Here is a 16,423-nt window from a genome sequence, read left to right as displayed (position 1 = left end):
AACAGGTCTTTTGCCCCCTTTTCGGTGGAAAATCATTTTTAATTTCGATGTAAACTCATGTGGTGTTATTATTTGGCGGGCACTTGGCGATATATCGCCAGTCTTTTGGTTACCAAGTTTTGTCGCCAACTTGGCAATTTTTTTTTTTAAATCTGGTTTCAATTTGGCCATTGTTGGTGATATTTAGAGTAAACTATTGAATCACATTAAAATTGCCAGCAATGGGGAAATGACATTAAATTGGAGTAAAAGGAAGTCATGTGATGCACACATCAGCTCATTTATTAAAAAATATACAGGATTAGCATAAGAGAATATCCCGGTTTTTAAAATGTTTACTAGCTGCGTCGCCCGGCTTTGCACGGTCTACCATGAAAATAAAAATCATGTCAGGTGACGCGAGTTCAACACTCAGGCTTGAACCAAAAAAAAAAGTCAGTGAAATTTTGCGGCAGATTGCGGAAAACCCCCAAAAAGTAAACATTTTAAATCTCCTGATTACAGGAAAAGCCTCAAAACAAAAACAAGAATTTTACCTCTTCATATTCGCGAAAAAAATGGCAACAGATCTTTCATCTCAATGTTTTTCTTCACCGCTATACATTTTAATAAAAGCGTTGTTGCGGAAAGTTGAGATGAAGCACTGAACAATAATTTGAATGGAGGAAAGCCTTCGAAAAATAGGGATTTCATGTCGAAATACAAGCTTCATAATTAATAGTTTTTAATTGATGTCTCCGCTAATTATTATCGGAGGATTATGTTAAATAGCCAAACATAAAGACGGGAAGATTAGGAATCCATCGATACCTGGTTCGATGGTCAGTTCACTGTCGTTCGGGAGCTTGGACATACATAGATACGCTCAGTTTTTAATTATATAAGAGATTTCATACACTATTACACTTAGCACTATAAATGATACATAAAAATAAAGATAAACAGTGAAAGCTTTTTTTTTCATACAGAAATGTTCGATGAGTGCGCCTTTCGTAACGCGACACACATCTGTAACATAGACTTAGGAGTGACTTACTGTCAATTTTTCGCAATGCTACACATATGCAATCTTTCAGTTCTTGCAATGTTGTAGGCAATGGTGATGCATAAACACCGTCGTTGGCGAAAACTCATTAAGAAAATCACATTGGGTTAGGTTTGGGGATCTGGCTGACTAACGCATAAAAGGTAAATCATCATCACATACACGGCCAATCCTAATAAAGTAGTTTATACGCGTGTAGGGACCGTTGTGACCAAAAAAACCTTCTGGCAGCGCTAGTGCGGAACGTGCACGTTTAAGTAATTACTTGCGTACAAAAATCTTGAATAGTTTGTCTTTATTTTCATGTATCATTTATAGTAGTAAGTGTAATAGTTAGTTAAATATAAATTTTTAAAACCAGGATATTCTTTTATGCTAACCCTGTATAAATAAACTAGCGGGCCCGATAGACGTTGTCCTACTGTAACGAACTTTGTCCTAAAAAACGCTGTAAATTAAAAAAAATATTAAACGTTTTCTGTAAACTGTAACTTGTTTGGACCGTTTTGTTGAAAAACTATGCAATAAGAAAATGATTTTAAAACTCATAGCGCCACAAAGCATATATTTATCACAACTTGACTCATCAAATGCGTGTGAAAGTGTATGTCGAGTATAAAGTTTAAATTGCCTTAAATAATAGCAAGAAAGAGAAAAACTTTGATCATTTTCATGACAGGTATTATTTTTTAATCTACAAAGCATAAAAATTATACATATTTAATCTGAATGTTAACGTTAATGGAGTTTGTTTTTTGTATTAATGTGAATTGATCAACAATAATTTTTTTGTTAATCCTTGAGGAGTATAAACAAACAAACATGAAGCTCTGCCAAACCTCGAAAACAACATATAATTGGTCATGTGAAAAGCATTGATTTTCCAGATAAAACTACAAATTGACATTGTTTGACCTTTCGACATAAATGTTAAGCATGTTAAAAATGCTGTAATCAGGGGAGCCCATTCCCTCCAGGAACAAGAGTGATTCTGTCCTCAAATACCAAGAAGACCCCCTAAGAGCGAGAATCCTTCTCCCATCCCCTGAAAAATAGTGAAAAATACCCCGCAGAACACCTAAACCGCTATCAAAGCTCAATGGCAATCTGCGCCGTGACTTTGAGTAAAGCTTTTCCCTCTTATAAAAATTTTTACCAACTTTTTATTTTCAAGAAATTATTTATTACTGACAAATTTAAGGTTATATTTTGAATGAGCAGTCTAATACACTGTAAAAAAAATTCGGAAACGTTTCTGAGTATATCGTGCAGCTGCGGTTCATGAAATTTTCAAAAACGTTTCTGAGTATTTCGGAATTCTCTTTCTGTAATGTCCGGAAACGTGTCTGAGTATTTCGGAATCCTCTTTCAGTAATGTACAGAAACATGTCTGAGTATTTCGGAATCCTCTTTCTATAATTTCCAGAAATGTTTCTGAGTATTTTGGAATCCTCTTTCTGTAATTTTCAGAAACGTTTCTGAGTATTTCGGAATCCTCTTTCCGTAATTTCCAGAAATGTTTCTGAGTATTCTGTGCAGCTGTGGTTTATGAAAGTTTCGAAAACGTTTCCGAGTATTTCGGAATTCTCCAAACAATTTTCAAAAACGTTTCTGAGAATTTCGGAATCCTTTTTCCGTGATTTTTTCTAAAAAATAATTCTTTACTATAGTATTGCATGCCATATCAGTTTCAATTCTTTCATATCTAAGAGCAATAAAACAAGCAATTTTAGAATCATTCGTGGATTTTTTTCCTTCTGAATTTCTAATGACAAATAGCATGGTTAACAGCATAACATATGCACAGTTATAAATTTTTGAAAATTTATGAAATAATATAGTAGTTTCATTCATAATCACAAAATCGTCGGGGGAGGGAAGGGGAGTACTTTCTCAAAAGTGGGATTGTTTGTTAAACAATATTAAACTTCAGTTTTTCTCTCAATATTTTCAAGACAAAATTATCAACATATTGTATTTTTAATGCAGAACTTAAAAACATATCTTGTATCAAACTTGATAGCTTTTATTTTCGGATAAAATTTGACAGAACTTACCTACACTTTGCGTTCCGAAATTCGTTCACGTCAAGTCATTTCTTTGACGAACAAAGTGTACCGAAAAGTACCAACAGAGAAATTGATGAATTTAAATATGACACCAAAGTCCCCCTGCTGGAACCATTCGGGTTTATTCTTCTGTTCTTGCCCTTTTCCAGTTTATCACAAATATAGATACTTAATCAAAATAGGTTACTGATTTTATTTTTAGAGAGTGCTCAAAATGCATTATATATTTTCTTTATTAAAACATTGAACTCTATTACATGATTATTCCATTTCATATATACGAGAGTCCCCCCCCCCACACCATAAGAGTGATGGTGCACCCATAAAATGATATAAAGCGCCCCCCCCCCTTAAAAAAGCAACCCCTTGAAAATGTCAATGGCACAGACAGCGTGGTGAACGCCCCTCGTCTTCTCCGCATATGTGCATTGAATATTAATAACATAGTATTTAAAAAATGATCACTTTTAAAACGATGACATGAAATAATATTACTTTTTATTTCGGCATGTAAATGCAGCTGTTCCATTTTTGCCTCTGACTCATTCCTCCTGACTGCCCTACATTAAACTAGTATATCCACGAAGGAAATGTTATTTTCGGAACAACTAATGTCAAGGAATTTTTTTATTGTTAACCACATTTAACAAAATGAATAAGCAGATGAATTAATTGCTTGTTTTAAAATATTCATTAATACTTACAAGTGAACATGAGCGGAAAAAAATCTAAGTACCACCATTACAACTGAATAAGTAATCCAAAGGGTTTCGTTTCATTATAAACACGGGTGTTGAAACTATTCACGCTTGAACACACAATATATACCTAATTATGGTTGCATTGGAAATTGTAAAGAAGCAAATGGTTATTAACTGACTTAATAGCTGCGTACGTCGTCTAAAAAATCAAGAGCAGTCCAAAATGCAAAGGCGTAAAACTAGTTTCGACACATTTTACTACTCTCTAGACATGAAATAACAAGCAATCCAATGCTAAACAGTTGCTGACTGCAGCAACCATAGATAAGAAAAAAAAATAAGTTCTCGTTATTTCCGACTCATTGGCGCCCGTGTTGGAAGGATGAAATAGGCTTCGAAGCGTTGCGTCATCACTTCCGCCTCTAGATTTCTTGAAATAACAAAAAGCTTTCTGAATATTGAGGAGTTCGCTATTGGATGAAGGATTCCTACTATTTCGGAAACGTTTCCGATATATCCAGAAACGTTTCCGAATTTTGTTACAGTGTACTTAATAAGATGCACGGAATCAAATGAGAACGGACTATTTAAATTTGTAGGTTATGTTGTTTGTTATTGAATGCCTTACATCGAAAAATAAATGAAAAATCACGTCAAATACTAGCTTCGATTCTGCATCTTACAAATTTCCACAATACAATTTAAATCGTTATTTCAATGAACAGAAATACAGGTGTATGAAAAGGCCTTGTGCCTCAGAGCAACAGTAAGATATCTTAGTGTTATATCTGGGATTAAATATCTTACTGTTGCTCTGAGGCGACGGTATTGTCGTATGAGTATGCGGTTTGCGCCATAATACTTCAAAAGTTCATGAATTTTCATGACATTGTAACAAAAAGAAAAAAAAAAGAAAACAGAAAATAGTGCTTTTAATAAGTAATCGCTGTATCGTCACAGTAAGAAAAACAAACTGATTGTGAGGTGTTGAGTTATTTAATTTAAGAGGAAGCAATGCCTTTCATTATCAGAGTTCAAAGTATACATTGTGTGCTGCTCAAACCACATCCAAACGGTACTCAAGTTCATCCACTTTCCACAAATGTTGCAAGTAATGAAATACTATATAGCTTTCTGTTTAATAAAATGATTACCACACGACGTTTCTGTTTCTTACTGTGACGATACAGCGATTGCCTATAGCGTCACACTCTATACACTTTTCACTTCTTTATTTTTAAGATTTAATAAAAACAAAATTCTTTAACCTGTGAAGTAATGTAGCGCAAACCGCATATTCATTCGACAATTTGTTCCTTTTCTATGATTTTTAAAAATGTGTCAATTACTTTTCAGACACCATGTATAATATTCTCAATAAAGGCGCAATGTCAGTACATAAGAGTTTTAATATAATTTTTGGTTACTACATTGTAACTACGAAAATGAGAGACTCTGCGAAGTAATATTGGGTTTTGTTAACAACAAACACTTTAATAGAAATGCAAATTTTTAAATAGCTCAAAATGCGGCTAGTATACATGGAACAAAAGCCATAAATTGAAAATTTCTAAATCGCACGGAACAATCATTAGAAAAAAATTAAAAACATTCCGATTTGCATTATTTTTTAACTTTAAAGTTGTTTTTATTGGAAAGAAACTGAGAATATTATCTGTAATTGCTCCTGATAGAGATTATTGAATCAGATATAACGACATTTTACAGTATAGCTCAAAACGATTGCAGAAATTTAGCTTTGGTATGACTGCCAGGGTTGGGTCATCAACTAAATACCAACAGAGTCATTGCTTATTGCAAAGACCATGGCAAGACTCAGAATAAAACATTACCAGTTAATAGAAATTCGGAAAGATAGCACCAGAGCGTATCAGAACTGTAAGAACTCAAGAACGAACTAAATCTAGAACACATCTTTTCCTGCCCCTCTATCCAGAGGAAGCTCCAACAGATTACCAAGAACCCACAAGTTGATCTCTATATGAGAACAACTGCATTGATATTGCCGACGCATTCTGGACAGTCTTTGGTCCAATTTGAACCACTCAAAGAGTACACAACAACAACTTCGATTTATGAATGTTCCTTACCTTTTGAATTGTTGCGGGCATCGGCTGAAGGTGCAGTTGGGCCAAGCAGGGAAGTATTTTCAGCTGATAATAAGGACCATCCTTCTGACCAACTCCAGCCACAATCCGGATCCGAAAACTCATCTTCGCAGTGTTCTGGAAGGGCGTCCATGCCGTGACATAGCCGAGAACAGAGACAGAGCCAGAGGGATAGAAGCGGGAACAGAAGTGACTGCGGCATCCTGATGGAAGATGGGGGTACTCGGCGAAGCGAAGAAATTTTTGGTTCAGCGGAGCCTATAAAAATAAGAAAAGGAAATTTTGAGACCTAAAAGCCATCAGAAACATCTCATTACATTGTGAGACTCTGTCAAATGTGAATTTTCTTTTTTAAGAAACATTAGAGATTTTGCTAATACTATAGTTGGGGAAAACCTAACCTCAGGTTAGGTTTTCCCCAACTAACAACTGGTCTCTACCAGGTTAGTAACCTAGTAGCATCGTAAGGCTGTGATTAAAATCTGCGTAGCCTTCACAATGCTACCAGGTTATAGATTTGCCCCAAACGCAGTGGTATTTTGCCAAATTTGGAGCGATTTGCCAGTATTCGACTATTTGTCAGACTATTACGAGACAAATAATTGAACAGCCAATTTTTGGAAGTAAATCCAAAGGATTTTTATTTTTGGAAAGGAGAAGGGAGGGGGGATAAAAATGCTTTACACTAACTATTTACTATATTGTTTAACTTGAGTGCTTTGTATAGAACCCTTTACATCAATCTTAATATGTATTGTATAAGAGAGTAGTAAGATTCTTGTATTTCAAAGAGCTTTGGATTTACTCCCTTCTTAAAACCGGTGAATCAGTTATTTTTAATTATGAACACAAGTGTATGTGTGACTGAGTTTTTTTTTTTTTTCAGAAATGCCCCAATCACATCTGTAGTTATCGAAAGAAGCTGCTCCGGGTTAAAAAAAAAATTTTTTTTCAGGCCATACATTAGATTTTATTGTACTAAAAACCATTCTAAATTATAAAGCAAAACTGAACTCCTGTGCTTTCATGAAATAGAGATTTTGAATACGTTTATAGAAGGAGTCATGGCACGTTAATCTACTTTTCTACTTTTCATTTTTTTCTTATGAAAAAAAAAAAAAAAACAAGGAAGAAATTTGATTTTCTAACGTGAGTTTCATTAAGTATTTCTCATCATTCCAGATTTATTTGAAAAGGTACAATTCAATAACTGCTTTTAGATAATTTTTAATAGAACTCCGTGGAGTGGACTGACGTGTCCCAGGTAAGGGTTACGTTGGTCCGCATTACGAAAACAACTTCTGTTGCAATTTAAATGGAAAATATTATCCAATATTTGTAACTAATCTTGTTTTGTGTTTGGAATGAAAAATAAAGTTTAACAATCAATATAACGTGTTAAATTATATCAAATATTAAATTGACGAGCTTTCATTTCAGCGCTACTTATGCCAGAACCATCTATTTTTTTTTTTTTTTTTTTTTTTTTTTTTTTTTTTGTAAGAATGAGCACAACTTTGGTATGATCAATTTCCCTGCTGCTAAATAATCGAATATTGCTTTTATAATTCTTGAAAAAAATTTCCTTTTTTGTGAGTTTTTTAAAGTGGACTAACGTCTCCCCGGATTCTTGACCCCAAAAAACGCTGCCATATTTTTTTCTCAACAAAAAAAAAAAAAAAAAAACCAAGAACCTACAATCAATTATTAATGAACTTACATTAGAAAAGAAATTCAACTAATTGCTCATTTCTTCAAAAAAAGAAAAAATAATAATTAAAAATTTTAAAAATTAGTTGCAGACTTATGAAAAAACTCAACATTGCCAAAATAACAACATAATCTGTTTAATATAACTGCACCACGTGATTTCATTATATTATTTGTAGAACTATAAGGACGATTTGTTAGTCATTAATTAATATAAAAATAGTAATGGTAATATGATAATTATCAAGGCCAGTTCAATGTGCCCCTTGATCAAACTAGCCATCCCTCCTACTAAATATATTTTTCCGTTCTTCTATAGGGCCTGGTGGGGGAAATAGGTCATAAATCAAATAAAGAGCTATATATTCGAAATAAATTAAAGAATGAGAATAATATATTCGAAATAAATGAAAGAATGAGAATAAAATTTTTATTTTATGTTTCAACAATTAGGAACTATATCCCGAATTAAAAATTTTGAAATTGGCAGTATTTTATTTCGTGCAAAAATATGATGTTTTGTGTGTACATGAAACATTTTAAAATCTGAACACCTCTTTTAACTTCTTTGTAAAATTTTGTTTGTTGAAATTTTTAGCATATGGATTGTGCAGGCAGCTTCCCGGATGTCTTAAGAACAAGTCTGCATAAACAGCTAAGTTGGATTTATTTTATGGAGAGTAAGTGCTCCAGTAGTCGGCCACAAAGACATAAAACTGCTTATAAATAGAATATATATAACTCAAAATCAGATATTATGCATTCCCACATTTCTTTACTTTTCCCCAATTATCATCCAATAACAGTGAAGTTGTAATTGCTTTTCATTAAGTAGTAATGACTCATTTTATTTTAAATGGTGTGCCCATCATCCTAGTTTGCGATTCTGCTTATTATTTCCTTTTGCAAAAAAGGAAGTATTGTATTCGCGAAAACATTTTCACTCAAAAGTCGGCCTTAATTTCCATTTTGCTCGCACCGAATGAATTTTTTTTTTCGACCCTACCACACGTGAATACCTAACCACGTGACCACCTAAGAACGTATAGACACCCTAAGTATTCATTTTGACGATCCCCGAGTTAATTACAACGAGCTTTCTCGTGACGTCCGTATGTATGTGCGTATGTACGTATGTGCGTATGCACGTATGTGCGTATGTATCCCACATAACTCAGAAACGGTATGTCCTAGATTGTTGAAATTTGGTACGTAGACTTCTAGTGGGGCCTAGTTGTGCACCTCTCTTTTTCGTTGCATTCAGGTGTTCCAAAAGGGGTCTTTTTACACCTTTTTGGGGTAAAATCATTGTGAATTTCATTGCAAAGTCAAGTGGTGTTATAACTTGGCAAACACTCGGCAATATATCGCCAAGCTTTTGGTCGCCAAGTTTTCTCGCCAACTTAGCGACAAATTTGGCTTTTTTTTAAAAATCTGGTTTCAATTTGGCCGTATTTAGAGAGTTAACCATCGAATCACATTAAAACTGCCAATATTGAGAAAATTTATCTGTATAAAATGTTTTCCTTGCTTCGGTTCGCAACAAACTTGGGGGAAAATATTCAAAGTGTTTCTTTGCTCACTCCGAGGCACTATTATCACTAAATTGGAGTAAAAGGAAGTCATGTGATGCACACATCAGCTTGTTTTTTGTTAAGAAGACACATCATCTTTACATGTTAAATACCCTTCTTTCTTCGTTCTACTGTAAATTTGCTTTTACTTATGTTTTAATGGATTGTATAACATAACGTTTCAATTAAAAAATAAACTCCTTCTTAGACTCAATTTATTTTAGAGGGGTGGCCGACCACTGGGTACTGAACTGGGAACTCATTATCAATAGTCGGCTATGGCAGATTGACCATTGGTTCTATACTTTTGGTTGATATACCCAGTAGTCGACTACGTACTTAATATGTATTTTCTAAAGTTCATCAAATAGTAATTAAAATAAACTATTGACGCACTGGCAAATTAGCTGTTTTGAGTAAAAATTCCTTTTCTAAAGTCATTTCATCAAAAGAAAATGTTTAATTGTTGTGTCCCCTCCCCCCTTTTTTTGACAAATAGATTCGCTTAATCATTTTACTGCTTCTAATGTTGATTTCACTGAAGATTTCTCGAAAACAGGTTGTAAATTCGGTCCTTTGTTGTGTTTAGAATATTAAATCTAATACTCAACTTGTCATTACTAAATGGTAAGTTTAACGTTTTTTTTTTTTTTTTTTTTTGTTTTTAATCAAATCATGATGCGTTGATGAAAGTGATAAAACAAATGATTTGACTTTAATAAGTATTTCATCGGCAATAAAAAAAAACATTCCCAATGTAAAGAATTATGAAGTAATACTTCAATAGTTACGTTAGTTCAAATTGTTTCAATGAGCGTTAAACCTATGATTATTCTTTCTATTGCTCATTTTTCTAAACTATTTGCGTCGCAAAAAGTTCAAGAAACCTATATTCTATTCAGACTAATTATTCCAAATGTTTGTAACACTTCTTATTACTGCTTCTACATAGATATTTAATTCAATGGGTTTTCTTCACAAGGAAATCAAAATCTACTTCTTGTTTAAAAGTATGCCGAATTTGTGAATTTGTTTTAAAATAACATGACTTCAAAGTTGCATTACGTTGATACCCATTCCATTTTAGTTTATTCATTGTTTACTAATGTTCTTGTTGAAAGCTGTAAGTTACCTTCATGACGTCCCCCATTTCTCATTTACCTACATACAAGCCCATCATTTGAGAAATTGGGGGGGGGGGGTGGCAATTGATCCTCTGTATTTTCAAAACATAATTTAAATGTGAATTTTTGCTTGTATTTTTATGCTTTTTTCCTATAAAATTAAATGAATTCATACCCTTCGCCCCTCCCCCCCCCCCCAGAAACCAGAAAATACAGACCTGCTAACATAATTCATCTCACCCCAGTTCGTTCACAAGTACTCTTTTTTACGATAAATTTTGTTTTAGATGTGCCTACGATCGTCAAACTTTTAAGCGCTTTTCGAGCAAATTTTTACTTGCTTTGTTTTGAGCTGAAATTGTTTGCAAAACTACAATTTTAATTTTATGTACCGTCTGTTGAAGTGCCGAGTGTCAATCATATTGACCATTAATTCATTCATTATCGACTAAAATTCCTTTCCCAAAAAATCCGAGCCTTTTCCATTCTTTAATTTCTATTTTTGCAGCACATGATACTACTTTAGTAAGTGATGTAGAAGATAAATAATAAAAATGCATTGCATGTGATGCGTCACAATTTGAAAAACAATACAAAGGTGGATGTTACGAAAACTTCAAGAATGCAGAATTTTTTCGTAATTATTGTCATAATTTTTTTAAGCACAATGCTGTGCTGTAAGTTTCACATTAAATTTTGTTTAAATTTATTCACTCATACCCCATAAGAGTAATGAAAACGAAACGGCCGACTATGGGGTCACGCATGGCCGAGAATAGGATCTCTGTGGCCGACTACTGGAGTATTTTCTCGTGTTAACTATAAGCTAGTTTTTAAAATAAAAAAATTTTATTTCTCAAACAATTAGTGAATCATTATCAGAAAGGTATAGCCTAAAGCCTTACAATGTTTTTGTTGTATTGATTGCTGAAATTTATAGGTTAACAAAAAACAGCAATCGCTGTCTTAAATGGCCGGCTACTGAAGCTCTTACCCTATTATTTTTAAAAAACTTTAATAAGATGGGGTAAAGTGGTCATAGAGGTTAAGCCTAACATCCTTTATCTAAAATCATTTAATCTCTAGTTATAAGGCATATATCAGTTAAAGAAGAGGTTTACTAACCATTTACTGCTTTTAAAGGAAACTGAATTAAATACAACTGAGTTGAAATTCGATATAGCATATCGATTGTATTAAAACAAGTTTGTAACCCTATAATGTTTGGAGAAAAAAAATCAAAGATTTTTTTTTTTTTTTTGCAACCACAGCTTTCAATTTATTCCAGTAGAGTAACTAATGCCACTCCCCTTCCGCCCCCCCCCCCCGTCAAACAAAAATAATCTGTAAAATATCGGTAAATCGGTAAAAAGTAGAAACTTAGAACTAGAAGTGTTTCGCGAACATTGAATAAAAAGATACGTCTTGACATATTTTTTTTCCATTTTGTTTTTAATTAAGTAATATTTTTTCGGAACTCTATTTGAATGTTATTTTTTCTTATTATGTAGTTTAGACATTATAAAAGACGCTATCTTTCATATATTCCCATAGAAATAAAACATTGCAAATCATCACACCTTTCTTGATGATATTGATGAAATCTAGGAGTGAAATATGATTTAAGTTCTTGGTGAATCAACTTTACATCACAGTTGACCATGAAAAATGTATTTAAATAAAGTTAATTTCTTCAAAAGAACTAGGTGTGTTGAGCATTAGAAAATTTACGATTATTTATGATGGTTTCAGGTCATTTTTTTTTTAACTATGACCACTTTACCCCAACCCAGGTCATTAACACACATGAAAAATCAAATGCCATTAAGCTATTTAAATCAATTTTTTTCTTCCGAAAATTCAGTGTAGGATATACTTTATTAATGTAATGTAAAATAGCGACAAAAAAAGTTAAAAGTTTTAAAAGGAATCCCTGCATTTATTATTTACCCAAGTTGAAAAACCTGTATTTTATGGCCACTTTACTCACACCAGGCCCTAGTTTTATTAATTTAGCAGTTATTTTATACTTAGATTCAAAAGAAGTGTATCAATCTTATCAGGGTCATTCCACGGAAACGGTGATTTTACATTTTATCACGTACATGACGCAACATATATTTCACTAAAAATAATACTTTAAAATATTAATGAACAAATTTTTTTCTGCTTAACAATTTACAACCTGTGTGTGATTTCTTTCGCAAAATATTTTGTCATTATCCTTTAAAATTATCACTTTATAATGAAATAGACAACCCGTTACGTGCGAGACGCGCCGTGGAATGGCCCATCAGTATTTTTAACATAATTATTCCTTTAGTAAACAACAGCTGTTTTAGGTTTGGGTATTTTTAATTTTTCAATTTTTTGCATTTTTGTCATCTATTGTACGTGAGCTTTATTGCACACTCTCGCTTATTTTGTTTCCGCCGAAAAAAAGGCGCGAAAAAGACGTTTAATTCCAACATTTCCTCATTGTTAGTATTGAAACCAAAACGCATTTCTTCAAATATCTCGAAAACTCATTTCTGCTGATACTGCCGTTTACCTGCACACGGCAGTATATCTACTCAATTTTTTATATCTTTTAAGTGTAAGAATGATTCTACAATCCTTCATCAATTTTTAAAAACAATTGCTATTAAATCACTTAATGCGACGGTATTTTGTAATATGAAGTACATGTATGTAGGAGGGAGATACCCTCTGAATATCGCCTCTAATTAACCCCTCTAAATAACTATTTTTCTCAGTAGTGTGTTTGCAACGCTTTTGGCGTACAGAACTAAAAAAGAAAGAAAAAACAAACCTCGGCAAAAAATACTTGAAAACAGAAACCAGTCCCCCCCTCCCAAAAAAAAAAGTGTTGGATTGGTTCATTTTTAAAAAAAATATGGTTCACTTTTAGCGGAAGTAGATTTCGACGGTTGTTTGCACATGGTCAATAAGCATACGCAATTTTAGTGCTTTGTGTGCAATAAGAATTTATCTCTAAGCATCTACCACATTTTTGGATCAATTTCTAAATAAAGAACTGTACGCAATCTTTCAAACCGAAATACGAAGATATTTTTTAACGACGTTCGTCCTGCGCCCTTCTCAGCCAAAGAAAACATATCTCGATTACCCGTAGCACGTGGCCTGTTTTGCACGTGGAGTTAGGCTTACCTAATTTTAATCTTTTTTTTTTTTTTTTCCTCTCTGCTTTTTTTCTAAATTAAATCTCTCATAATAACAACTTTAGAAAGCTGTTCTGCCTGCATTTTATTTGAAGTTTTATTAAGTAAATATTCGTATTCAAGTAGGGGAATGCGGGGCAAATTGAAATAGTTAAGATGATTTTTCTTTTTCAAAATAAACAAATTGGAAATTTGTTTTGAAAATTACAGTACTTAAAGAAAAACCAATGTATTTTACAATAAAACTTGCCATGAAACATTATTATTTTTATTTTTGGCAGAAAATTTGTGCCATCAAAAAGTGGATTTTTTTTCTCATTTGGAAAACTGAAAAATAAAGTATTTTTCGGAAAAATATTTTCTACTCGATTATAAAAAACATTTTAATAAAATGTATCAGTAAATAAAATGATCGTTGGATAATTGAAAAGATAAGGAACACTATAATAACAAATAAATTTATTAATCTATTAATATATGTGGAAAAATAAATGAGTGAATAAAGTAGCGAATAAATAAAAATATTTGTGAAAAAATAAGTGAATCGTTAAATGAAGGAATGTAAATGAGTTTATTAATAAATGATTATGTAAGGGAGTTAGTAAATGACTGGATGAGTAAACAAAATGAACTATTTCACTTTGCCCCGCATATACTTGTCTAATAGTATAAAATATTTAAAATACAAATCAGCTTAATAATAACTAAATAAATACTGCACCGTATATTAGAAGGTCTCAATTAATATTTCAAATGTTATATTTACAATTTACTTTATCATTTAATAATACCAAAAATAATTTTAGACTTGCAACAAAATATTACAACATGAGCATTTAATTTTGGAAATTGCTTGTATTATCATTTGTTTTGATCTTCAGAGGTATTTTTTCTGACTGGAATAGACCACGTGTTACTGCATGGTTAAAATATTACTTGATAGGTTGCGTTAAAAGCAAAGTTAATATTTCACCACTTCACTTTGCCCTACATTCCCGATTAACACATAGTTCTACATATCCTTGCATCTAAACACCATAATTTTATGGGTACCAAAATAAAACAATGATGGTTTTGGTATTGATTTAAAAGATAAATTCAACTTTGTGTGTAGCGCAGTATAGCATATAAAGGCTCTTGCATCAATAAACCTAAAAGAACCAACCAACTCTGTACATATTATGCAAATATTTGATTTTTGGAACTATGCCGTATTATTTACTCTATTTTATTTATTTTCTATTCAATTTTATAAACACTTCCGTTTGTATTTAGCTGCCCTTTTTTACATATTTTTCTCTAAATTGTTGCGTAGTGCTGACAATGAAATATAACATCTTTAATCTCAAATCTTTAATTTCAATTTATTTTATCAGAAAACACTGCCCACGGGATTCTTCATTATCCAAAAGATCCGCACTCTGTTTTTTTTCTTTTCTTTTTTTTCCCTTTTACTATATCTGCTTCACTATTTTTTCTGCAAGGTTGTAGTAATTCAATGAATCCACAATAAATATTTACTACTAGGATCAGTGGTCGGAAAAACTACATTTTTTTTGTAGCTAACTACAACTACTTCATTACAAATGCAGCAACTACAAATTATTTCTGAAAAATATATATATATATAGTCGCTACTTTGCTGCTTTTTTAAAAAATTAATAAATAAAACGGTTGGGCAATATTTACAATGCTTCTAAAATAATTTGAGTTCCTCTGTCTGTGCCTTACATATTTACATTCTCCTTTTAATTTCGTTCCTAATGCTTTACTCATTTCCATCCATGCTTATTTGTATGTGTCTACAAAGTTTAATTCTTCAATACAATACAAAAGTAACATTTTTTGAGACTGATAGTCGCTAATAAGAATGAAACTGTAGTCTCTGGATGCCGTAACGAAACTGTTAGGTGCGAGCTTTTAGTTCATCCTAAGCTCCGGTTATGGGCAGAAATTTATAGTTAACAACTTATCAACATCATGTGCTTTGTTGTTTATGTAATACCAATTTGAAAAGGGAAAATTTCGAACATTTTATCGTCATATAAGCCCTAATAATGTGAATTAGTTTGATGTTTTTGGCAAAAAACTGTTTTTTTTTTCCAACGGCAGACATAATTTTTCTTTTAACTGTCATTATTTAAAATGTTTACGTCACAAATTGTGCATTTTTACCGTCAGTTTTATTGATCATTGCAGACGTCAGTTTCATTGATATATATATTTTTTTTAATCACATGAGTTGTTTGATGAGTTGTTCTTTTTACATTTGTTCCTAGCTGAAACTCTCATTATTAATAGTTTTATACTTTACCATGCAAATTACTTGAGATTAGATTTGAATTAAAGCATGTTGTAAAGCAAAGTTGTCTTTACAAAAATATAATTAAAATTAATTGTTATAATTATATGTAATAATAAATATTAATTGTTCAGTACCTTAACATAAAACCTACTTTTATGTCCTTATAATACCTCATCTCGAATTCAATTCAAGTCATTTATCACAAACTGACTCAATTTAACGAGCTCCCATTTCCCCCTCAAAGTGTGACATCATTTGTGGACAGTCCCTGACAGAAAATTCGATAAGCTAATTTTCTGGCGTATTATTCATTATCGAACCAGCGAACTTCTCTGCCACCTCTAATAGAAACAACTAAAAGTTATATAATTTGATTTCATCAATAACTTCAGTTCAAAGAACGAATTAAACACAATATAAATCATGATTCTTGAATGTAATCATCAAAATTAATCTAGCAGTTTAACCCCAAAACTATCTAAAGGTATGAAAGTAATATTATAAAACGTGAATTTGAACTAATAATTCAGAATTTGGTAATATCGTATAGCTTTTAATTACAAAATTAACTGTCATGTACCAAT

The 16,423-nt window shown here is 32.2% G+C and overlaps 1 protein-coding gene across 1 annotated transcript in view; it reads right to left on the bottom strand.

Annotated features, from left to right (window-relative positions):
* The window catches only part of LOC129224014 (leukocyte tyrosine kinase receptor-like), a 208,518-nt gene that overhangs the window by 175,525 nt on the left and 16,570 nt on the right, over nucleotides 1-16,423 (bottom strand). The window contains exon 2 of the mRNA XM_054858410.1: nucleotides 5,927-6,202. Coding sequence (XP_054714385.1) covers nucleotides 5,927-6,202 — 276 coding nt within the window. The remainder of the gene's footprint in view (nucleotides 1-5,926; nucleotides 6,203-16,423) is intronic.

Source organism: Uloborus diversus, chromosome 6 (genome assembly GCF_026930045.1).
Source record: "Uloborus diversus isolate 005 chromosome 6, Udiv.v.3.1, whole genome shotgun sequence".
Lineage (NCBI taxonomy): Eukaryota > Metazoa > Arthropoda > Arachnida > Araneae > Uloboridae > Uloborus > Uloborus diversus.
The sequence above is the reverse complement of the archived record's forward strand: the minus strand, read 5'-3'. Positions and strand labels throughout refer to the sequence as shown.